The sequence below is a fragment of the Lampetra planeri genome, chromosome 52 (genome assembly GCF_965212315.1).
Source record: "Lampetra planeri chromosome 52, kcLamPlan1.2.h2, whole genome shotgun sequence".
NCBI classification, from domain to species: Eukaryota; Metazoa; Chordata; class Hyperoartia; order Petromyzontiformes; family Petromyzontidae; genus Lampetra; species Lampetra planeri.
In genome coordinates this window covers 2,349,807-2,375,302 of record NC_136158.1, presented here as the reverse complement: position 1 = coordinate 2,375,302, position 25,496 = coordinate 2,349,807, and the positions used below count along the sequence as shown (strand labels likewise).

At 50.9% G+C, this 25,496-nt stretch overlaps 1 protein-coding gene across 1 annotated transcript; it reads left to right on the top strand.

Moving 5' to 3' along the window:
* The first annotated feature begins 208 nt into the window (after positions 1-208).
* Positions 209-25,308, top strand: LOC144734603 (transforming growth factor beta-2 proprotein-like). Its single transcript, XM_078616865.1, has 7 exons — positions 209-1,459; positions 17,127-17,260; positions 19,148-19,280; positions 21,451-21,534; positions 22,031-22,220; positions 23,671-23,824; positions 24,481-25,308. Exons 1-7 carry the CDS (start codon positions 1,060-1,062, stop codon positions 24,637-24,639), a joined length of 1,254 nt encoding a protein of 417 aa, XP_078472991.1. The 5' UTR covers positions 209-1,059; the 3' UTR covers positions 24,640-25,308.
* The last annotated feature ends 188 nt before the right edge of the window (positions 25,309-25,496 follow it).

Below are 25,496 nucleotides of genomic sequence, written 5' to 3'. Positions count from 1 at the left end.
ACTCCGATGTGCTATGATCGCCTTTGTGTTTTTTTTCGTCGTCACAGATACTCAGAGCGGGGATGGTCAAAGTGACACATCACGTAATGAAGCATTTCCTACGCCGTGTCAGCCCCCCCCCCGTCTCCCCCTCTCCCTACACCACCCACCAAAGTAAGTTCCACCCCCTCCCACCCCACCCCCCGTTTATCATCCCCTCGCCCACACGTGTTCCGCTTTACTGGCGCCGCGTAGACCCTTCCTCCTCCTCCCTCCTCTGCCTCCTCCTCCTGCTGCGGACTCTCCTAAACACTACCAGACGCTAACCAGGGGACATTACCACGGAGGACGGGAGAGAGAGAGGGAGAGCGTTGAGTTTATTCTCATCAAAGCTGTTGGGTTTTAAGTAACCCTGCGTGCGTGTGCGTGCGTTTCGCGTGTTGGTTTAGCGCGCTGCGTTACGAAACCCGGCGACCCGAGTTCGATTCCACGGTTCACGGCCAACACCACCGGTGGCGAGTATCTGAAACCGTCCTGGGGTACCTCCTCTAGGTCGACTCGGACTCAAATGAGTAGCTGGTGTGGCGTGTAGTCATCGCCACTCGGCAGACAAGGGCGGTCGGGCGTGGTGCTGGCCACCACACCCCCTCGTGTGCCGACCCGGCTTTCATCGGTGCTCGCTAACAGCGCTTGCCCCAATAGTCTGTTAAGGCTCTACTGGTGATCTTTGTTTCGTCTGTACACAGACTGGACTAGCCACTGACAGAGCTGCAGTTAATTTAGAGTACAGAAGTTCTCAACGAGTACAGTATTTTAACCAATCATCATCATTACCACCATCATCATCATCATTTACACCACCACGCCGCCACGTGTGGCCAACTTGGACTCGGAGGAGCTGGAAGTTTCGTCAGTAGATCTGTCGAACAGGACTTCTCAACATCGATACCTCTGGGTAGAAGGTTCCACCGTCGTCATCATCATCAGCTACACTACCGTGCGTCTAACCTGGATTGACCGGAGCGCTCCTAACCAAATCTCCTCTCTCCATCATCATCAACATCATCCCCGCGGGCTCCGATGGCTGGTGCTGGCAGGCTGACGATGCCCCTGCTGCTGCTATCACCGCTGCTGCTACTACTGCTTCAACTCCACACGTCGCTCGCATTGTCCACCTGCCGGAGCTTGGACCTCACCGAGTTGACGCGCAAGCGAATCGAGGCGATCCGCGGTCAGATCCTGAGCAAGTTGCGGCTGGCCGAGCCGCCTGAGCATTTCGCGGGCGGCGGCAGCAGCCAGCCGGTGGTGGTGCCGGGCTCCGTGATGGCCCTCTACAACAGCACCAGGGACATGCTGGTGCAGCAGCAGCGGCGGCGACTGTCGATCGAGCAGGGCTGGTGCGCAGAGGCGTTGGCACGCGGCGAGGAGCACTACTACTCACGAGTAGCGCACATCGTCAACTGCAGCAGGATCAACAGCGGTGAAGGGCGCACTCGCTCACTCACTCACCCAACGTCTCACTCGCTCACTCACTCGCCCACTCACCCACTCACTCACCCACCCACTCACTCACCCACTCACTCACCCACTCACTCACTCACTCAACCACTCACCCACCCACTCACTCACTCACCCATTCACTCACTCACCCACTCACTCACCCAACATCTCACTCGCTCACTCACTCACTCACCCACTCACTCACTCACCCACTCACTCACTCACCCAACATCTCACTCGCTCACTCACTCGCCCACTCACCCACTCACTCACCCACCCACTCACTCACCCACTAACTCACCCACTCACTCACCCACTCACCAATCACTCACCCAACATCTTACTCACCCACTCACTCACTCACTCACCCACTCACCCATTCACCCACCCACTCACTCACCCACTCACTCACTCACTCACTCACCCACTCACTCACTCACCCACTCACCCACTCACTCACTCACCCACTCACTCACTCACCCACTCACTCACCCACTCACCCACTCACCCACTCACTCACCCACTCACCCACTCACTCACCCACTCACCCACTCACCCAGCCACTCATCCACTCACTCACTCACTCACTCACCACTCACTCACTCACTCAACCACTCACCCACCCACTCACCCACTCACTCACCCACTCACTCACCCAACATCTTACTCACCCACTCACTCACCCAACAGCTCACCACTTTTGTTGACGCACACGGCACACGGTTTTTTAGCGTTGCAGTCAAAGAGACGTCCTGCTCAAAATGAGCATCGAGGCACTGGCAGCAACTGCAGAGCCGTTGGGTGGCAATTCCACATTACCGTGGCAGGAGGGTGAGCGATTCTAGCCGTAAGACAGTCACTGTTGACTTTCCCACAAATTTGAACGCATTTTTATTGCCCCCCCCCTTCCGGAGGGAGGCATGATGGGCTGAGTCAAACTTCCAAAATGTTCGCTGTAACCACCGAGGCATCTGGTTACCGTTAAAGATCGTCCACTTCAACACGTAGGCTTTCGCGACCAATAGCATCCATAATATAGGTTTGTTTGTGGGTTAGATCGCGTAGATATAAATGTGTCGTTAAACCCGCCACCACCCGACACAGCCAATTAGTAAGGTGTATTCCGCAAATTGCCCGATTGTGAGGGCGGGCACAAGCCGGCGTGAGTAGGTTAAACGTTGAGTTTTATAAGGGAACCACGGGGTGACCAGCCCTTCCCCACCCAGCCCCACCCCTCCCACCCCCACCCAGCCCCACCCTCCCCACCCAGCCCCTCCCCGCCCTCCCCTCCCTGCACGACGGACGGACACAATAATCCCCTGTGGGCTGGTGTAACCGGGAGGTTCCTACCAGTAAAATATCTTTCATTATTTCTAGATTTGAAGCTTTCGTGACTGCAAGGATTCATATTCTTAGGTTTTTTCGGTAAAGTCACGTAGGTAAAACATCAAAATTAATAAAAATAAAATAAAATAAAAATCACGACGTTGTGTTGCCTCCGAAACGTCGTGATTTTTATTTTATTTTATTTTTATTAATTTTGATGTTTTACCTGCGTGACTTTACCGAAAAAACCCTAAGAATATCTTTCATTATTATCACGTCGTCCAAAACGCTTTCGCCGTTTCAATCCAAATTCGATGTTTTATTTGTTCATTGTTTTAACACGCAGGAATCTTAATTTTGGAGCTTTCGTGACTGCAGGAATTATTCTTTGGTTCTTTCGGTAAAGTCACGTATAAAGATAAAATAATAAATTAAATAATAGCATACGACGTTTCGATCGCAACACAAGCAATCATCATCAGGTATAATGAAATAGCGACATAAAATCTAGCAGACAGATATCACCAAGATACATAGAGCGAGCAACACAGGTAACCTGTGTTGCTCTCTCTATGTATCTTGGTGATATCTGTCTGCTTATATGTCTGTCTATGTTTTCTGGTTAGATTTTATGTCGCTATTTCATTATACCTGATGATGATTGCTTGTGTTGCGATCGAAACGTCGTATGCTATTATTTAATTTATTATTTTATCTTTATACGTGACTTTACCGAAAGAACCAAAGAATAATTAACACGCAGGCTTTCGCGACCAATATCGTTCACCATAAAGGTTGTCGTGTTCGATCGCGTAGGTGTAAGTGTGTCGCGACCCTCCACCACCCGACACGGCCAGCAAGCTTTGGCACTTAAACAAAAACTCGCCAATTCGTTTTCCACTTCATCCACACACAAACTTTGACAATTGTATTTGTTACACGGGAAAAATCGCGTGTAGCCAGTTACCCGGTTAGTTATCGGTGGGCACAGCCCGCAGCAGCCACTAACAACAGCAACATCACGAGTTCCTGTTGGGGCGCTGGAGAGAAGCCCAGCCAGCAGCCAGCCAGGAAACTCGGGGCATTGATGATCTTTTAATCGTGTACTGTCGTGTGATCCACGTGTGATCTGTATGTGTTGTGTGTGTGTGGAGGCCACGTGCGTCTGTATACCACGTGTGTGTGTAGGCTACGTGTGTATGGATGCCATCTGTGTATGATGTAGATTTGGGTGTATCCCGTGTGTGTGTGATCTGTGTGTGTATCTCCTGTGTGTCTGTACGCTATGTGTGTGTGTCCCATATGTGTCTGTACGCTATGTGTGTGTGTGTGTCTGTATGCTATGTGTGTATCTCGTGTGTCTTTACGCTATGTGTGTGTATGCCCTGTGTGTCTGTATGCTATGTGTGTGTATCCCATGTGTGTCTGTACCCTATGTGTGTGTATGCTCTGTGTGTCTGTAAGCTATGTGTGTGTGAAAGCCCCGTGTGTATATATATAGTTTACGCGGTGTGTCTATATACTCCGAATCTTTGAGCCATGTGTAGGAGGCTGTCTCTTACTCTGTAATCTAGCGTGCGTGTGTGTGTGTATCCTAATGATGTTTAAGAGCTCACGGTTGAAGTGGAATACCAACCCCTGCTTGTCTAAAAGTCGGCCAATGGAAAACCCCCGAACATCGGTTCACTGCAACACTCTCAGCTCCTGGCCAAGGGGACCCCAAAGTGCACGTTCTCTTTGAAACAAATTTCTCGAGACTCGTTGCGGCGTTCCTGAACGCGGGACGTTGCCCTTGCCATCGTTGTCAACTTATACTGGTAGGAATCTCCTGGTTACACCAGCCCACAGGGGATTATTGTGTCCGTCCGTCCGTCGTGCATCCAAAAATGGGAGGGGTGGGGCTGGGTGGAGAGGGGAGGGTGGGCCTGGGTGGGGAGGGTGGGGAGGGGCTGAGTGGGGAGGGGAGGGTGGGGAGGGGCTGGGTGGGGAGGGTGTGACTGGGTGGGGGGTGGGAGGAGTGGGGCTGGATGGTCAGGGGCTGGTCACCCCGTGGTGCCCTTATAAAACTCAACGTTTAACCTACTCACGCCGGCTTGTGCCCGCCCTCACAGTCGGGCATATTTGCGGAATACACCACGCCGCCGTCGACCCTGGCCATTGACCGAGCAACCCGACGTTCCTACCAGCTCCCTCCGCAGGACAATGTGTTTTAGCGACGTTAAATGTTCACACACTCTATTTAAATAGGAACCACGTGGCAGGCATCATAGATCGGGCAGTGCGGCAACATCAATTGTTGCATTGTACTCATTGTGCTCTACTGTTATTCTCCCCGCCTTCACCAGAGATGTTAACTCCCTCGCCCGGTATACAGGAGATCGTGGATTTGATCCCGACCCTGTGACGCCTGCTGCTGTGTATTTGGAGTTTGTGATGTCTCTCTCTCCCCGTGGTCCCGTGGGTTTTTCTCTGGGTCCTCCGGGTTTTTCCCATTCACATTGAGAACCGTGCGTTTGGGGTATTTGGTTGCTATAAATTCCACGTGATGATAAGCGACGTAGCTTCGTGGACTTTGACTTGTAAAATAAGAATTGATTCTTCGGGCGTTGCCGATCATTGCTACAACTCGGTGGGCTCTCATGAAATTGTCTTTTCCGAGACCAAGGTTCTCTGCAAACCTCCTGGCTACCATCAAAGGTTTGTACACGAAGCCATACAAATATACAAACACAGACATAATTTCAACCGTGATGACGGTTACAAACTGAGTAATCATTGGAAAGATGTGATTAACCATGCAAAAAAGATTTAACTACACTTTTTTGCCAATCTTATTTAACAGACAACTATTACAGTTTTACCATGTTTAGTGGTGTCTCCCTGTCACAGGTTGAGTCACAAGCCGTGCCTCTCCAAACAAAGGCTCAGTTTGTTATGCAGTCTATTCTTAGTCTTAAGCCTCACCTTACCATATTAATAAAAAGTATGCGGCCCTTGCCCCACCACCTTCTCCAACCATTATATAAACGGAGTGGTAGCTCCTGCAATCTCTCATTTACTTGATACAGCTGTCGTGGCTGTGACGGTACCACCTGAAGACGGAAGCTTGTGTTGCCTCCGAAACGTCGTGATTTTTATTTCATTTTATTTTACTTTTTAATGTTTTTTAATGTTTTTTCGGTAAAGTCACTTACGTGACTTTACCGAAAAAACCTAAGAATATAAGAATTGTTGTTTAGTTTATAGATTAGTAATATGGGTAGCAAGCAGGCTGCACCAGCAATACACACAAACACACGCAAGCTCCGTTAAAGCATCTTTAAAAGATTCAGTTGCAGTTTGGTGCTTGACAGTTAAATGTGCAGCCCTGCAATTGCTTGGTCATTGATGTGCGTTTAGAGTATTTGGCAACTGCTGTACATATCCGCGTGAAGACGATAAGCCACTTCGTTGGGCTATCATTGGTGATAGCCAGGTCACTTCTGAAAAATAGTTATATGGCTGAGTGGGCCTTAATAATAATAATGATTATTCCATTTATTTTGCAATTTTCATCAAGGATCTGAAAGTGATGCACGGGACAGCAGCAGCAGACACTCAGCATATAAATAATGATATTAGAAATACATTTTTAAGAATCCATTTACAAATCGAACTCAAAGTTGAATAAGCGGAAGCCTATAAATAGGTTTTAAAGCGCATTTAAAAAACTGTCCACAGCCTCGGAGATCCTGATATGTCGATATCAGAATTTTTTTTTCTAGTTGACTCTTTGTTTAGCTTGCGTGCAAGCCTCTCCCATCACCTATCGCAATCTCATCAGGCCCCATGGAAGCCATCGGCTCGTTGCGGTGCACCGAAGAAACGGGGTCCAGAAAACAGGAAGCGAAGCAGCAGCAGCAGCAGCAACAACAACAAATAGGAGCGATTTTGATTTGAAGAAGCCCAGCCACTTTTCTTACTTCCCGAAAGGAAGCCCAGCAAATAATAATGCCGGTTACTCATGCTCCGCCCGGGTGCACGGCCTCCCAATTTCGCTATTGAACTGGGAGCTCCACTTGTAGAGGATCCCGTTAAGAGGGGCAGTGCCTTCGTTTGGCTGCCCGTTGGATCGGTGCCGGATTATCCTCGTAGCAAAAGTAGCTGCATATGTAGTAGGAGCTACTAGTAGTAGCTAATACTACATGTGTACTACTACATATAATGTAGTAGTACACATGTAGTAGCTACGGGCCCCACACTTTCAAGGGCCCCGCATTAAATGCTGATCAAGCTATCAATTCCGGTTCAGTGATTCTGCACTTGCTCTATTACTATAGTGCTGTACCGCCTTCAACTTTTATGAACGACTGGGTGTTTAAGGTTAGCGATCTGTCCTATTATCTGGCTGTATAGCAAACGGAAAAATAAAATCACTTTACTATGCAAGTGAAAATTTAGTGTTTAAAGTGAAAATTTAGTGTTAAAATTTTCACTTTTTTTTGTTACATTTCGAGCCCCTTTATAACATACGCTACAGGCCCCGCGCTAGCTTGATCCGGCACTGCGTTGGACTCATCCTTGGCCGCATAAAACGGACTCGTGCAGACAACACCCGTGGGGCAGAGAAGTTGCTGGGCGCACCCACCACACGCACGGTGACCCCCCGTGAACCTTGCGTTCGATCGCTGCCCGCCGCTCACATCGGTGGTGAGGGATATCCGAACGGGGGTCCTGGGGTTCCAGCTCCGCCTTCATTCACCCGCACCGACCAGCGTGGTGAAGTATGGTCAGGCGACCCACGTGATCAACAAGGCGTGGGGAGGCCTTCGTTCAGCAGTGGATTGACAAAGGGCCATAAGTTATTTTTCATATTTTTAAAATCATTTGTGCAAATTTACTGTCTATTGGCATATTCAGTGACTCACTGGTCATCGAGTCCAGCGGTTTGGAAATCTGCGGCTCTGGAGCCGCGCACGGCTCTTGAATGACTGCTGCTTCGTGAACGTTTTTCATTAAGGACCTCCGTCTCGTATACACATGCGTTGCTGCTCTTGAAATATATAAAACATTTTTTTTTTACAGAAATGTAACAAAAATGGCTGACCCTTGACCTAGACGGACTGGCAAAAAAAAAATCACATTTAAAACTGTAAACCTATCTCGTCTTCATCCAGCAGCAGATTGATTTTAGACAACGACGATGAATTTTGTTAAAGCTGATGCAAACTTTGACAAGGTGGCATTTTATCGGTAAGATCCTGAACCTCGATGATTTATCCAGGCTTACGAACCGCCCTCAAGAAGGACAATCGAAGAAGTCTTGATGAGATGACGACTTACTCTTAGTGTTGGGTTTTTTTTATTTTTTATTTCTCATTTTAAATTGATGCTAAATGCGCGACTTTGTAACGTCGTCGTGTGCCACCGCTCTACCAACCAACACTGGGGGCCCCGGAATTTACTGATAAAGAAACAACGAGAGGAAATGTTGTGCATTGAAACGCGGTGTTTGTGCCCCGGGGCCCTGGCTGCGATTGTTCGGAAATCTGAACGGACATTCCTCCTTCACGAATACACCGTAGGAAGTGGCGGTGGCAGTGGTGGTGGCGGCGGTGGTGGCGGTGTTGGTGGCGGTAGTGGTGGCGGTGGTGGCGGTGGTGGCGGTGGTGGCAGTGGTGGTGGCGGCGGTGGTGGCGGTGGTGGTCGTTGTGGTGGTCGTGGTGGTCGTGGTTATGGGTGCCTGGGCAGGCGGGGTATTACCGATAGAGAGGTGAGGGTGGGTGAGTGTGCGTGGGGGATGGAGGGGGAGGGTGGGTGAGTGTGTGTGGGGGATGGAGAGGTGAGGGTGGGTGGGTGAGTGTGGGTGATGGAGGGGTGAGGGTGGGTGAGTGTGCGGAGCGGTAGTGTAGCGGTTAGCGCGCTGCGCTACGAACCTGGCGACCAGGGTTCGATTCCCGCTCACGGCCAACACCAGTGACGATTATCTGAACCGGTCTTGGGCCTCCCCTAGGTCAACTCAGCCTCAAATGAGTAGCTGGTGTGATGTGTAAACATCGCCGCTAGGGAGACAAAGGCGGCCGGGCGTGGTGTTCGCCACCCACCCCCTCGTGTGCCGTGCCGGCCTTTATAGGTGCTCGCTAACAGCACTTGCCCCTACAGTCTGTCAAGGCTATACGGGGGATCTTTGTCTTTGTGGGGGATGGAGGGGTGAGGGTGGGTGAGTGAGTGTGTGTGTGTGTGGGGGATGGAGGGGATGGAGGGGTGAGGGTGAGTGTGTGGGGGATGGAGGGGTGAGGGTGGGTGAGTGTGTGTGTGTGGGGGGATGGAGGGGATGGAGGGGTGAGAGTGGTTGAGTGCGTGTGGGGGATGGGAGCGGTAGTGTAGCGGTTAGCGCGCTGCGCTACGAACCCGGCGACATGGGTTCGATTCCCGCTCATGGCCAACAGCGGTGACGATGATCTGAACCGGTCCTGGGCCTCCCCTAAATCTACTCGGCCTCAATTGAGTACCTGGTGCGGTGTGTAGTAAACATCGCCACTGGGGAGACAAAGGCGGCCGGGCGTGGTGCTGGCCACCCACTCCCTCGTGTGCTGTACGAGCCTTCTGCTGCTAAAACTTGTCAGGATCCTCCTAAGAAATGAGTCCTGAGACTCAATGAGGCTTGCGCGGGTAAACAATTGTAAAGATCGTACGGCGAAGGGGTATTTTACAAAAATTTTAAGGAGCATTAATCACAAACTTGCGTGGGGAATACAACTATCCTTTTACAGAGAAACCCATTGTTTAAATTAAAAAAAACCCCTTGTAAGCCCAAAATCACCGCCAATATTATTTTTTACTTCGGATCTGCCACTCAGCCCGTCGAGGCCTCTGCTGGGTTTATGAGGTTAAATCTCCCGGGGTGTGTGTGTGGGTGTGTGTGTGTTTTTTTTTGTTTGAACGTGAGAGGAGGAAAGCCTCTGAAATTTGCCCCTGAAAAACTATTGCGCCATGCGAAAAGGGAAAGCACTCAAAAGACCAAACGGGTTCACGCAGCTTCTCAGAAACGGGGGGGGGGGGGGGTGACTGGTGACCCCCCTAAGCCATGGACACCTCATTTCACTCCCCCCCTATCATCACCATCATCACCCATACGTGTACACGGTGAGTAAAATAGGTACTGCTTTGTGGTAGTTGCCCAATGTCTAAACTGTCAGCCTCCACCACAGCGACGTTGTGCAGTCTTCTTCTTTGGTCGGGCATGGGGGGTGGGGGGGGCTGGTGGGGTTGGTGGGGCGGGTGGGGGGGAGGAGCAACGGTTTAGTGAAAGATGTCATCGTTCACATAACAATAAAAGGCATTTTTTTCGGTAACATTTTTTTAAAATCGATGTTCAAAGAGTCGCAGTGCGCTGCGGCGAATGCGAGGCGGTTGGTGGCGCCTTAAAAACGGTCGCGAAGCGGTGTCCTTAAAGAGTCTAGATTTGAAGCTTTCGTGACTGCAAGGATTCATACTCTTAGTTCGTTCGGTAAAGTCACGTAGTTAAAAAATGAAATTAAAATTAATATTTTTATTAATGAAATAAAAATTAATATTTTTTTTTAATTTTTATTTCATTTTTTACCTACGTGACTGTACCGAAACAACTAAGAGTTTGAATGTGGAGGTTCTTCGACCCAGTTGCAGGGCGGCGTGAAGGCGCTTGGCACGGATCGCAGCGATACCGCCGCGGTGTACGGCGCGGCGGACGGTGGCGGGCTCCTCATCAGCGGTGTGCGCTCCGTTGGGTTTGGGCTACGGCACAGCCGCGTGCGCGCGAACGTGCCCAGCGATTCACCAATCTATGCTAAACTTCACTCGCCACCGTACGTGGCCCACCGTGCTAATCGGAGGCTCGCGAATGGAGGTGAAGAGGGGGAAAGCGCGAAGCATTGGAGCGGAGCAGCGCCGCCCTGTAACATTACAACGCGAGCGCGGGATTGCGACGCTGCTGTATTCCGCTCGTTTCCGACGCCGCCCATCGCCTACCCCGTGCAAATATTTCCTGTACGCGGCGCTGGCTGGCGTTCGCCAAGTTCAAGCGCTGTCCGGGATGACGCCAAACCCGCTTGGCTTCCGGCGGGATGGGGCGCGATCCCCGCACGATCTCATCGCAGGCGATCCGATTGCATTGGCGCTTGAATCAACGGCTGAAAGTTGAGCGCCGCGGAAATATGGGCCGGCGTCTTGAAGCGAACGGCGCTCGTTGTTTCAAGGCAGATGCCCTCCGCACCCCGCCCGCGCCCCGCCGAGCTTGCCCGAGGAGGCAGCTGAACTTGGCGGTGACCTGGGAGCGGAGAGTAAGCATGCAATAACGCGCAGGCGTCGTCCCTCGAGCGTTGCGTGTTTGGCCGGGCTAAAATATTTACGTCTCGGGACGTAAACTCGTGGCGGGCGCGCTCCAGCAGCGTTTTTCAAAAAAAGAACATTTAAACGGCCGTAAAGGCTCTGTCATGGACAGGCGCGCGAGGCTTTGCCCCGGTGCGCCAACAGCACTGGTAGTTTAAGGGTTGGGCAAAACCCCGATTGCGCATTACGTCGGTTCGAGCGACCGACCGCTAATTTTCTGTGGCGCCGAAATGTGTGAAAAGCACCGTAGCCATTTGTGGCATCTGCGGAAAAAATGTTATCCCATCGGTGCACTGTGGTCCTCCTTGTCGTAGATCGCCATCGATTTCAATCGGAACAAAACGTGGCCAAAATCAGCAGGTGACAGACAACTGTGGACTGGTTCCGTCCTTATTGGGACTCATCGGCGTGGTATAGTCACCAATGCTCACTGCTGCAACAGTCTGCCTCGGAGGCGGTTTGTCGGTGGGTCACATTTGTTCAAATGTATTTTGATGGCAATCCAAGGCCCAAAGGGACTACAATGAACTTCTTCAGTTTTCCATTGCGATGACGATGATGATGGTGACGACGATGGGATTTTTTTTATCGCCATTTGCAGATTTGACCGACGTTCACATATGCGGCCTTTTGAAGATGAATTGATTTCATCACTCCATCTCCCCGAAAGCACGTCATCTCGAACGCCTTCCATTCCCTATGTGTGCATGTATACATGATTCAGCGGTGGAGTGGTGGCATTGCGGTTTGCGCTACGCTGCATGACGAACCCGGCAACCCGGGTTCAATTTCTTCTCACGGCCAACACCGGTGACGATTATCTGTACTGGTCCTGGGCCTCCCCCTAGGTCGACTCGGCCTCAAATGAGTACCTGGTGCGGTGTAGCACTGGCCACCCACCCACCCCCCTCGTGTGCCGTGCTGGTCTTCATGAGGTGCTCGCGAACAGCACTTGCCCCAACAGTCTGTTAAGGCTATACGGGGGATCTTTGCCTTATATATATATGTTTACCTCAAGGAAGTTTTTTCCATTAAAAATCAATATGAAGCTACGCTCTCTCCAAATGCTCTCTTATCAGCCGCCTAATTTCAGCCGGAACTGTCTGGAACGCTGCTGGCTTGGCGAATTATTTTTGTCTATGCCGCAATCAACTCTCCTCGCTCGCCCTGCGGTGCTGCGTCTCATTGGCACAAAGCCGTTCATGGGAAGAAAAACAGAAAATTGACCTGCACCGCCGGTGAGGAGGCCAGACACATTTGCGCGCGTGATGCATGGCGCGGAGCGCAGAGCCGACGAGCAACGTGGCCCCCTATTGGCTGAAGGAGCGCACCCGCGAAGAAGACTTTATACATTTATGCGATCTCACCGCTAAAAAAAAAACCCTCCTCTATCATGGATAATATTGGTCGCGAAAGCCTACGTGTAAAGTCACGAAGGTAAAAAATAAAATTAAAAGTTAATAAAAGTAATAATGGAAATAAAATAAAATAATAAATCACGACGTTTCGGAGGCAACACAAGTCTCCGTCATCAGGTGGGACCGTCACAGCTAAAATTACTGCAAGGATTCATACTCTTAGGTATGACAATTTAAAAGTTAATAAAAGTAATAATGGAAATAAAATAAAATTATAAATCACAAATTACTGCATTACTGCAGTAATTTTATCTGTGACGGTCCCACCTGATGACGGAGACTTGTGTTGCCTCCGAAACGTCGTGATTTATTATTTATTTTATTTCCATTATTACTTTTAATTTTAATTTTTACCTACGTCACTTTACCGAAAAAACCTAAGAGTATGAATCCTTGCAGTCACGAAAGCTTCAAATCTGGAGGGAGACAAATCGACGCCCAACGTTACCGCCCGGCGAGCAAGGCGAGATAGGTCGCAAGGCACGCGGGGCAGATGGGAGGACGTTTAGGGGTTCGCGAGTGGGGAAGGCCGCACCAGAGAAGCGATGGGGTGGAGGAGAGGATTTGAAGGGACTGGGCATAAACGAGGAGCGAGTGACAAGAGGTTCGGTTTCTGAGGGCGGAAACGGGAGAGGTCGGCGATGATTTCTGGAAAGTGAGAGAGGGCTGGGAGGAGAGAGAGAGGAGAGTCGAGATGAGGAGGAAGGGCCGAGGTGGCTCTGGGCGCTGTCGACGGAGGAAGTTGTGGCGAACGAACGCTTGTGGAAGATCTCGCACCCTTTTCAATTCATCCGTCGTGCCGGAGTCATTGCAGGAATATAGCAACAACGGATGGACAATAAATTCGGCTCGTCACGGATAAGGGCCTACGTTGTGCTCCAGTGCTAAACGCCTCACCCCAATAGTCCCGACTCCCAAGCAGCTTTACGAGAAACATCACGTGGGAAAAATAGGGGCCCCCCCACCCACCCCACCCCGATCCTGCCACCCTCACTGATGACAATTCCGCGTCTGGCTAGGATTGAACCGAGAGCCAGAGTCTCTACGCATGAGCACTGCCTCCGTCCCTCGCTCGCATAGATACCCAACTCGGAGAATTCACGCGAATCCCGTCGGGAGGTGGGCGTGAGCAAAGGGGTTACGGTGAAGAAATCCAGACTTGAAAGCGAGTGTTTTTTTTGTTCGTAACGTCAATACATTTCTATTGAAGATAATGCGTCGCGTAACTGGCCCAAGGGGCTCGCATTGGGCGAGTTAGCGAGTTCAAACCCTGTTTTGGTAGGGGGGGGGGTAGTGACTCAGACCGTCATCTTTCCCTCCTCCCGGTGTCGACAAAATGAGTACCCATACCGCGGCGGGAATCGACAAACGGTCATTCCCATGGAGAGACTCACCTCCTGCCAAAGAGGCCTGTTTTACCTTTCCTAGACTTTGCACTCCTTCTGTCGGTTAAAAAAAATGTGTCTTTGTAACTTCCTGACCCCAAGCTCCCCACCCTCTGCTCCCACACAACCGGACATCTGTGCAAAAAGAGCTTCTTTGATGGCTAGTCGTGGATTCCTCGGTCTGTTCTAAATAAAAGAACACCGATTCTGAGCTCAAAAGTCTCCGGACCCGAGACTTCAGACTTTATGAAATACATATTCTTGGGTTTTTTCGGTAGTCTACATAACAAAGGCTCAGTCCTTTGTTATGTAGACTAGCCGTAGCTTCAGCCGCACCAACCTTATCATAATAATAAAAAAAACTCCTATCCAGGTGCCTGCCCTGGCTCCTCCCCCCTCAACCAGTATATATACGGGGTCGGATCTCTTGGAATTTCTCATTTACTTGATACAGCGAGCGTGCTGTGACGGTTCCACCTGAAGACGGAGGCTTGTGTTGCCTCCGAAACGTCGTGATTTTTATTTTATCTAAATTTAAAAAATTTTCCTACGTGACTTTACCGACAAAACCCAAGAATATGAATCCTTGCAGTCACGAAAGCTTCAAATCTAGAATTTATTAAATACGTTTAGGCTGTTTAGATTATTGTTGCCGCTATAAATGTCCAAATGATGGGCTGCTTTGTTGAGCTATCATTTGTGGCCAGGTCGCTTCTGAAAAATAAGTTAATACCTCGGTGGGCTTTGCCTGGCAGGATGGGGATGAATTAGTGTTGTATTTGTTTGTGTCTGGGTCATTTGTTTACCTTTCTTGTACTTTGCACCACTATCGTGTTATTGTCGTAACGTTCTGACCAGCCCCGACTGGGCATCTGTGAAAAATAGCTTCATAGCTCATCGGATTCCTCCAGGATACATTCATATTCTGATTACTGAGTTGCTGAGGCCCATTTGAAGCTAAAGCAGCTCTCTTGACCAGGACCACCAGTTTACCACCAAGGTGCCACCGCCGTTGAAATGGAACGCATTGCATGTATATTGAGCTATGACCACCGAGCCATCTGGCTACAATTACAGATCGTACAATTTAGGCTTTCGTGACCAATATTATCAATAATAGAGTGTTTTTTGTTTGCGTTAGATCACATGAATATAAATTTGTCGTTAAACCCAACACCACCCGACACAGCCAATTAGTAAGGGTTGTCACGTAAACAGAACGTGCCAATTCATTACTAGTACAGCACTAACCGGTGTGTTGGAGAGCAAATCCACAACATTTGCAATCAGAGTACGACGTTTCGCCAGTGATCACGACCAGCATCATCAGGTGACAGCCAGATTTGTTCTGTCCTCCTGTCGCCACAAATCTGGCTGTCGCCTGATGATGCTCGATGGAATTACTGGTGAAACGTCGTACTCCGTTTGTAAATGTTGTGGGTTTACTCCCCAACACACCCGGTGTGCTGTACAGGTAACGATTTGGCATGTTCTGTTCACGTGCCGGGTGGTGGCGGGTTTAACGACACATTTATATTTACGCGATGTAACCCCCCCTCCAAAAAAAACTCTATTGTGAAAAAATGGTACAATACAGCATGGGTTAAAATTTTGTTTAGAAATTAACGTGATTTTTTTTTTGGCGTGGGTGTAAATGTTGACATCGTATTGTGCTCATTGAGTGTCTCCATTGGAGGGTATATTAACTCGATGGGAGTATTGGGAGCACTGATGCACAGAAAAAAAATGTTGATGTAAATATATCGTTAAAAAGATGCCTTCGCAGCATCATGGTGTAAAAAAACGAAGCCTTTTACGTCCCCAGGACCAGCCTTGATGAGTCTCAAGATGTTTTTTTTCAGGGGGGTCCTGTGCTGGGATGTTTGGTCGCTTTCAACATGAATCAGTAAACAAAGAATCTGGCGATGCTGCTGCATTAGCGGCGGTGCGCAAGTATCGACAACAACAACAGCAAAACGAACACATTCGGGCAATGACCCCTTCATAAAATAGTTTTTTAAGTCATAGTTTCATAGCGCACTTTACGTCACGTTGCTATCAACGAGGGCTGAGGACCTTTTCCTAAAACGTCATATATTACAACAACAACATTTTTTTTTTTTAAGACGGTGTTCTTCACAAATGTGTTGAGTGTGACTTTAGTTCGATCATTTTTGTTATTGTAAGAGAGTGGGAGGAAACGGGGCTGTCGGGGAGTGGAGAAACCCCAGAGGCATGCCGGGGCACAACGCAGAGAGAGAGAGCTCCGTGCAGCCTCAGGAATCCGATGCTTTGCGAGCCGCTCGCTAAACTAAACGACGACTAAAACGATCTCGATTTTACACGCTTTTAACACATTCCTGCGGAGGGAGCTGGTAGGAACGTTGGGTTGCTCGGTCAATGGCCAGGGTCAACGGCGGCGTGGTGTATTCCGCAAATATGCCCGACTGTGAGGGTGGGCACAAGCCGGCGTGAGTAGGTTAAACGTTGAGTTTTATAAGGGAACAACGGGGTGACCAGCCCCTCCCCACCCAGCCCCACCCATCCCACTCTAGACTCGGGTGCAACCGCAACAAACAAAAACAAGAAACATCTTGAAGTGACTCTTGCCACCACGGCGCTGCCCGGGCTTACAGCGCCTGGCACCGTCACCCCAAATCCCGAGACTTGGGTGAACACTCGCCCGTCGCGGCAGGGCGATTGGGGTCACGTTCTTGAAAATAGCGGCATTCGGAAAATCCGCGATGTGCAAACTCGAAGGCAAATGTGGTAAACTTGGGGTTTGGTTCACGGTTTGCGTAATACAAGGCCCCACCCCGCCCTCGTTGTGTTGTTTGACATTCCCCTACATCAACCCAAACAGCCATTGGGAAGCATTTGCAGTGTAAAATGTGATTCGTGTATTCGATTGTAAAATCACTCGTACGGTAAATGTATAGAATGACATGTTTTTGATGCAGTGTACAATACTGTACACGTGTCCAGACTGATCCAGGAGTGTGACATCATCTGCTGACGTCACCCCCCCCCCCCCGGATCGATGCCGGAATTTGGCCTTTAGAGCACCCAGGGCCCTCCGATTTCCAGATTCTCCCGACTTGACCATTGTCGATCGGGAAGGGTACGAATCGTGACCGTAACACCGTCCGTGCCCCGTCCTGCCGCTCAGACTCGAGGGGGACGTTCGAGTTCGACGTCGGCGCGCTGTCCTTCGACGTGCGCTACGTGTCGGCCGAGCTGCGCCTGCTGAGGACGCCCAACGCCGAAGCGACGCTCCCCGAGCAGCGCATCGAGCTCTATCAGGTGGGACGGCGAGCGGCGGCCGGGCTCGCCACGACCGGTCGGTCGGTCGATCCCTCGGCAGGGGGCGAGGGCCTGAGGTGTCCCGATCGTCTGCACCGGCGCGCGCTCACCTCGACGTCGCGTGCCATTGGCTCACACTCACCTTGACGTCGCGTGCCATTGGCTCACACTCACCTTGACGTCGCGTGCCATTGGCTTTCACTCACCTCGACGTCGCGTGCCATTGGCTCACACTCACCTTGACGTCGCGTGCCATTGGCTCACACTCACCTTGACGTCGCGTGCCATTGGCTTTCACTCACCTCGACGTCGCGTGCCATTGGCTCACACTCACCTCGACGTCGCGCGCCATTGGCTCACACTCACCTCGACGTCGCACGTCATTGGCTTTCACTCACCTCGACGTCGCGTGCCATTGGCTTTCACTCACCTCGACGTCGCGTGCCATTGGCTCACACTCACCTCGACGTCGCGCGCCATTGGCTCACACTCACCTCGACGTCGCGCGCCATTGGCTCACACTCACCTCGACATCGCGTGCCATTGGCTCACACTCACCTCGACGTCGCGTGCCATTGGCTTTCACTAACCTCGACGTCGCACGTCATTGGCTTTCACTCACTTCGATGTCGCGTGCCATTGGCTTTCACTCACCTCGACGTCGCGTGCCATTGGCTTTCACTCACCTCGACGTCGCACGTCATTGGCTCACACTCACCTTGACGTCGCGTGCCATTGGCTTTCACTCACGTCGACGTCGCGTGCCATTGGCTCACACTCACCTCGACGTCGCGTGCCATTGGCTCACACTCACCTCGACGTCGCGTGCCATTGGCTCACACTCACCTCGACGTCGCGTGCCATTGGCTCACACTCACCTCGACGTTGCGTGCCATTGGCTCACACTCACCTCGACGTCGCGTGCCATTGGCTCACACTCACCTCGACGTCGCGTGCCATTGGCTCACACTCACCTCGACGTCGCGTGCCATTGGCTCACACTCACCTCGACGTTGCGTGCCATTGGCTCACACTCACCTCGACGTCGCGTGCCATTGGCTCACACTCACCTTGACGTCGCGTGCCATTGGCTTTCACTCACGTCGACGTCGCGTGCCATTGGCTCACACTCACCTCGACGTCGCGTGCCATTGGCTTTCACTCACGTCGACGTCGCGTGCCATTGGCTCACACTCACCTCGACGTCGCGTGCCATTGGCTCACACTCACCTCGACGTCGCGTGCCATTGGCTCACACTCACCTCGACGTCGCGTGCCATTGGCTTTCACTCACCTCGACGTCGCGTGCCATTGGCTCACACTCACCTCGACGTCGCGTGCCATTGGCTTTCACTCACCTCGACGTCGCGTGCCATTGGCTTTCACTCACCTCGACGTCGCGCGTCATTGGCTTTCACTCACCTCGACGTCGCGCATCATTGGCTTTCACTCACCTCGACGTCGCGTGCCATTGGCTTTCACTCACCTCGACGTCGCGTGCCATTGGCTTTCACTCACCTCGACGTCGCGTGCCATTGGCTCACACTCACCTCGACGTCGCACGTCATTGGCTTTCACTCACCTCGACGTCGCGTGCCATTGGCTTTCACTCACCTCGACGTCGCGTGCCATTGGCTCACACTCACCTTGACGTCGCACGTCATTGGCTCACACTCACCTCGACGTCGCGTGCCATTGGCTCCCGGCCACCTTGACGTCGCTTTCCATTGGCTCACACTCACCTCGACGTCGCGTGCCATTGGCTCACACTCACCTCGACGTCGCGTTCCATTGGCTCCTGGCCACCATGACGTCGCGCGCCATTGGCTCACACTCACCTCGACGTCGCGTGTCATTGGCTCACATTCACCCCTCTGCGCGTGACAGCTGCTGCCTGGCCCGGGTCCAGACAACCTGACTCAGCGCTTTGTGTCGAGCCAAGTGGTGCAGACGGGAGGGGAGGAGGAGCTGCTCGCGTTCAACGTGACCGACACGGTGCAGGCCTGGCTGCAGGACTCAAGTAAGGCCAGCTCGCACGCCCTCACCGCCGGCAAGGGCAACTCCACGCGTCTTGTCGATAACACCACGCTGTGGTGCCTTGAATACATGGAAACGTGTGTGTGTGTTGAACTTCTTTCGCACCATACGTAGCCAACCATACGTTTCCGTTTGTTCATAGAGGCGCTGGGGTGGTGAGATTATCTCCCTCGCCTGGTTGTGGGTTCCATTCCGAACCTGACGATGCCTGCTGCTGTATATTTGGAGTTTGCGTGTTTTTTCCCCATCCACGTTTAGAATCGACGTGCGTTTCAGAGTATTTGGCTGCGATACATTTTCACACGATAACGGTACTTCGTTGAGCTATCGTTTGTGGCCGGGTCACTTTTACCTTCTAAAATAAATATTGCTTAAGTTGAGTTTTTAATTTAGTTTCGAATCCAATGTTAGTTTACGTACACTCACAATTGTCTACGTGCTTTGTGTCGTAAACGCCCATAGCGTGCTTCTTTAGATGGACCCCATCGATCGATCGATCGATCTTCATTCGGTGTCGCGCCCCTTCACAAATAACCATACAGCAAAACAGGAATGGATAAGCGACGGAAACGGTCAATAACTGCGCGACGCAATGAACGATGAAAAGACTCAACGCAGAGGTCAATTAGAATGCGATGCAGGGTCGTAACGGTACAGAGTCGACGGCAGGGCGCGTACACGAGTGGGTCTTCGATCGGATTCACAAACCACAGACATTGGGGTTGCCCTCCCTTCGTTGCTTTTGGCTCAGATCTTCACCCGGTCTCGTCTGTATCTGCCTCGGTTTTTTTGTTACTGCGGGAACAACATTCATTGCGCCCATAATAAACGCTTTTGGGTTAGATCGCGTACGTATTAATGTGTCCTAACCCTCCACCACCCGACACGGCCAATTAGTAAGGGATTTATCACATAAACAAAAGGACAATGAGTTACTCCTTCAGCCCACCGGTGTGTCGGAGAGTAAATCCATGACATTTACAATTTGAGTCCCGTGACGTTTCGCTGGTGATTACATCCAGCGTCATCGGGCGATTTTCCAGAATAGGGTTACGACACATTTATACTTACACGATTTAACCCAAAAACCTTTATTATGAATAATATTGGTCGCGGAAGCCTGCTACGTTTCGATTTAAAGCTTTCGTGGCTGCAGGGATTCCTATTCTTGGTTCTTTCGGTAAAGTCACGTAGAAGGGAAATAATAAAAATAATACCATAAAATTCTCACGAAGTTTCGATTGCAACACAAGCAATCAGCATCAGGTGTGAAAACCACAGCAATAATTTTTTTAAAAAACGCCACCTTTAAAAACAATTATTGCTGTTGTTTTCACACCTGATGATGATTACTTGTGTTGCAATCGAAACGTCGTGATAATTGTATTGTTTAATTATAATTATTTTATTATTTCCCTTCTACGTGACTTCACCGAAAGAACCAAGAATATGAAAGCCTGCTACGTGTTCAACATTCGTTGTGCCGATGTTTCCCTTCAGCAGAGTCATTGGTGCCCGAGTCGACAGACCGGTGGAATCACGTTCGCTCGTGTTTTATCTTGGTGTGTGTCGTTTGTTCAGCGGGCCTTGTAATGGCTGGCCATGTTATTACGTATTCTTGGTTCTTTCAGTAAAGTCACGTAGCTTGAAAATAAAATTAAAATAAAAGATAATGAAATAAAATAAAATAAAAAATTAAATAAAATAATCAATGGAAAATAATAAAAGCAAAAAATCCACGACGTTTCGATCGCAACACAAGCGGTCTTGATCAGGCGGAGATAATTTTTTATTATTATCTTTTATTTTAATTTTATTTTCGATCTACGTGACTTTACCGAAAGAACCAAGACTATGAATCTCCTGCAGTCACGAAAGTTTAAAGTCGTGTTATTACGGTTCTACAGAATTAGTTATGATTATCATCAACTCACTACATACGCATACCCGGTCTAGCGCTCCTGAACAATGAGCCAGTTGGTCAACCTCCACTGAATAATGTTTATAATTCTTGATTTGCAGCAGGAATCCATACTCTTGGGTTCTTTCGGTAAAGTCACGTAGGTATAACATAAAATAAATCACCAAAGTAATGTTTTTAATTCCCTGCTTTTCTCTCTCTTGTTCTCTCTGTCTCATGTCTTCCTCCCCAGCCACGAACAAAGGTTTCAAGATCTCCTTGCACTGGCCAAGCGACTCAACCGTACCGCAACCGGGGATGCAAGTTCACTTCGAAGGTGAAGTACTCGCAGCGCGTGCACGCCTCTAGGAATGCCCTGTCTGGCCAGACCACAGCTGAGCTAAACTCGCACGAGACTCAAAAATGTCAAAATGTTCCACTGCTTTGCTCTTCCCAGCCAAACGCTTACAAGAACAGTAAGAGTGCGTGGGTGTGTTCCTGTCGTGGGGAGCGGGTATAGTAGCCGCGCTACAAGCTCGGCAACCCGGTGTTCGATTCCCCATCACGGACACCGTCGCCAGCGGCGATTATCCGAACCGGTCCTGGGGCTCCCCTCGGTCCACTCGGCCTCGAATCGATTCGCCCGGTGCGGTGTGTAAACATCGCCACTGGGGAGACAAAGACAGCCGAGTGTGGGCCCCCCCCCCCACTCCGCTCCCCTTCCTGCGCCGTGGCAGCCTTCCCGGTTGCTACTCACCGACCGCACTTGCTCCGACCACTCGCGAAAGCTATACGGTGGAACTTTGCTTTTTTTTTTGGTTTTCCTTGCACAGAAGGGCGGGTGGTGGGCCCAGTCCGGCACGACATGCAAGTGATCGAGGTGTACAAGTCGGCGCAGGAAAAGGGACGGCTCCCGTACCTGCTGATCATGACGCAGTCGGGGAGCCCGAACGGCTCCGACGAGGCGCGGACCTCCACCTCTGCTCGGAAGAAGCGCACGCTCGATGAGAAGTACTGCATGAGGTGAGCGGGGGGTGGAAGCAGGGGTGGAGGGCGCTGGACTCCACGAGAGAAAGTAAACTTTGAAGTAAAAACACATTGGCCTGCGGAGGGAGCTGGTAGGAACTTTGGGTTGCTCGGTCAATGGCCAGGGTCAACGGCGGCGTGGTGTATTCCGCAAATATGCCCGACTGTGAGGGCGGGCACAAGCCGGCGTGAGTAGGTTAAACGTTGAGTTTTATAAGGGCACCACAGGGTGACCAGCCCCTCCCCACCCAGGCCCACCCTTCCCAACCCCCACCCAGGCCCAACCTTCCCACCCAGCCCCTCTTCACCCTCCCCACCCAGCCCCTCCCCACCCTCCCCTCTCCACCCAGCCCGACCCCTCCCATTTTTGGATGCACGATGGACGGACGGACACAATAATCCCCTGTGGGCTGGTGGAACCAGGTGGTTCCTACCAGTATAACTCTAAACTGTTTTATTATTTACGAGGTAGAGCTGCTGCTGCTCTTGCTGCCGCTGCGATCTTTGGGTTTTGTTGACTAACCGTGCTGCCGTTTGGCCAGGTTGGATGTGGGCATGGCTGTGGTGCCACGCAGCTTGAGCCCAGTGTCGGATTTAAACACATAAATGTTTAACTTGCATAGTAAAGTAAATGTATTTTTTAAATTTGCTATACAGCCAGATAATACGACAAATCGCTAACCCAGTCGTTCATAAAAGTTGAAGGCAATATAGTACTATAATAATAGAGCAAGTGCAGAATCACTGAACCGGAATTGATAGCTTGAAAGCATTTAGCGTGGGGCCCTTGCAAGTACGGGGCCCGTAGCATGTGTAGTTACTTTTGCTACTACGATAATCCGGCACTGCTTGAGCCCCCATTGACTCGTCCCTCTGTGCTTTTCCCAGTAGTACTATCTGTAGCATCTGTGCAATTTTGTTTTTGGCACCTGCAAATTTATCTTAACGTGCAATTTTATTGAGTGACTGTGTGTTGCCCCGCTGTGGTCTGGGACTGTTGTTGTTTTGTTTGTTCTTGCTGCCTTGTGCTAACTTGCATTGAGTGTTGAACAACATCCCTTTGCAATTTGTTTACTTTATGTGTATTTTTACTGACTTGCCCACCTTTCCCAAATTTTGCACTCCTATCGGTGACCCCGTGCCTCAACTGGACATCTGTGAACAAAAAAGAGCTTCCTATTCTAGATTTTAAGCTTTCGTGACTGCAAGGATTCATATTCTTAATTTTTTTCGGTAAAGTCAATTATAAGTTTTTTTTATCTACGTGACGTTACCAAAAAAACCTAAGAAAAAGAGCTTACTAGCTCATCGGATTCCCCCAGGAGGAAAAATCTAAAGGTCACGATTATTCCGCTTGCGAAGTCGGTGAACGCAACAACAATAACGCTAAAGAGTCGGGGAAAAAAACAAAAACCTCTCTCCCGTGCGCGCGATCTCCTGGCACCAGCAATCAGGAGGACAACTGCTGCCTGAGGAAGCTGTACATCGACTTTCGGCGCGACCTCGGCTGGAGGTGGATTCACGAGCCCAAGGGATACCATGCCAACATGTGTGCCGGGCCCTGCCCCTACTTGTGGAGCTACAACACGCAGTACACCAAGGCAAGCCGCAGTGCTCACCGAAAACAAAGATCCACCCCCCTCACCAACCCATACAGCATTCAGCCTTTCACATCCTGGGTTAAACCCTTTCAGGTCCAGGGTTAAACCCTTTCAGGTCCAGGGTTAAACCCTTTCACACCCATGATTAAACCCTTTTACATCCAGGCTTAACTCTTTCACATCCAGGCTTAACTCTTTCACATCCAGGCTTAACCCTTTCACATCCAGGATTAAACCCTTCCACATCCAGGGTTAAACCCTTCCACATCCAGGGTTAACCCTTTCCCATGACGTACGTGTACGTCATCAGTTTTTCTTCGTAAAATTTTTTTTTTGTTAATGGCATCGAAGCTCCCACAGGAGGACGTGTGGCGCAGTTTGGCACCAGCTATCATAGGGTGCGGCGGCCGTGTCACTACAGTCATCTGCGGTGAGTACAATGTCTTTAAAAACAATGAAATTAACGCTGAGCCGGTGAACGGGACCCACCACCCTGCAATTTGCAGACGGATAGCGATGCATTCTGAGCAGAAGAGCTGCCACGCGGAAATCGCTCGACTCGGGGGGGGGGGGGGCGGCCTTGAGCCGACGTGAGAGACGCCGCTGTGTGCGTGCGCCTTATTCTGCCGCCTGTCGTCGTCGGTTTTCGCGCGCAGGTGCTGGGCCTGTACAGCCTGCGCAACCCCGACGCATCGGCCTCCCCCTGCTGCGTCCCTCAGGAGCTCGAGCCGCTCACGATCCTCTACTACGTGGGGCGCGAGTCGCGCGTCGAGCAGCTCTCCAACATGATCGTGCGCTCGTGCAAGTGCAGCTGAACGGCGCTGTCCAACAGCACCGACGCCAAAGACACACGAAGATTTCCCGTCCCCCGCACTTCCCCCGCCCGCCCGCCCCCCCGTAGAGGCTTTAACAGGCTGTTAGGGCAAGCGCTGTTAGTAGCGAGCACTTAACGCCACCGCCACCATCGACAACAACAGCAGCAGCAGCGACAAACGGCAAAGGCAGCGGGCGCTGTCTGTGTCTCCCCATCCCCCCTACCCCTCCCCCCGTCCAGCCCTAGCGGCAGACTGCGTCGCCCCTCAAAAAACTCCCACCGACGGCAGTCGTGGCCCACCTCGTCCGGTCGGCGGGGATAGCTAAAGCACAAATGTGAACAATCACAAAGGACTGTCCTGCGTTGCGACTTTTCGTTGCTGTTGTTTTTTGTTAAATGCAGTCGTTGAGTCCAGGCCCTCCCCCTGTCGGAGCGGTGGTAGGAAATAATTCGCGCGTTTCTTGAAATGAGCAAGGCCATAGCAGAGGTGGGACAAAGTCATTGTTATGCAAGTCCAAGTCGAGTCGCAAGTCATCAAATTCATGACTCGAGTCTGACTCGAGTCCAAGTCACATGACTCGAGTCCACATCTCATAGGTGGGACAAAGTCATTGTTATGCAAGTCCAAGTCGAGTCGCAAGTCATCAAATTCATGACTCGAGTCTGACTCGAGTCCAAGTCACATGACTCGAGTCCACATCTCAGGGCCATAGTGTAAAAGAGACGATGGCGGTTGGGGGGGTGGGGTGGGGTGGTTGGGTGAGGAGGAATCGCAAATCTTGAGCGGCGCGAGGGCAAGAAGAAGTGTCGTGACCTGGGACGTGCGGATGAGGCGACGCGTTGGGTGGAGGCACCAGC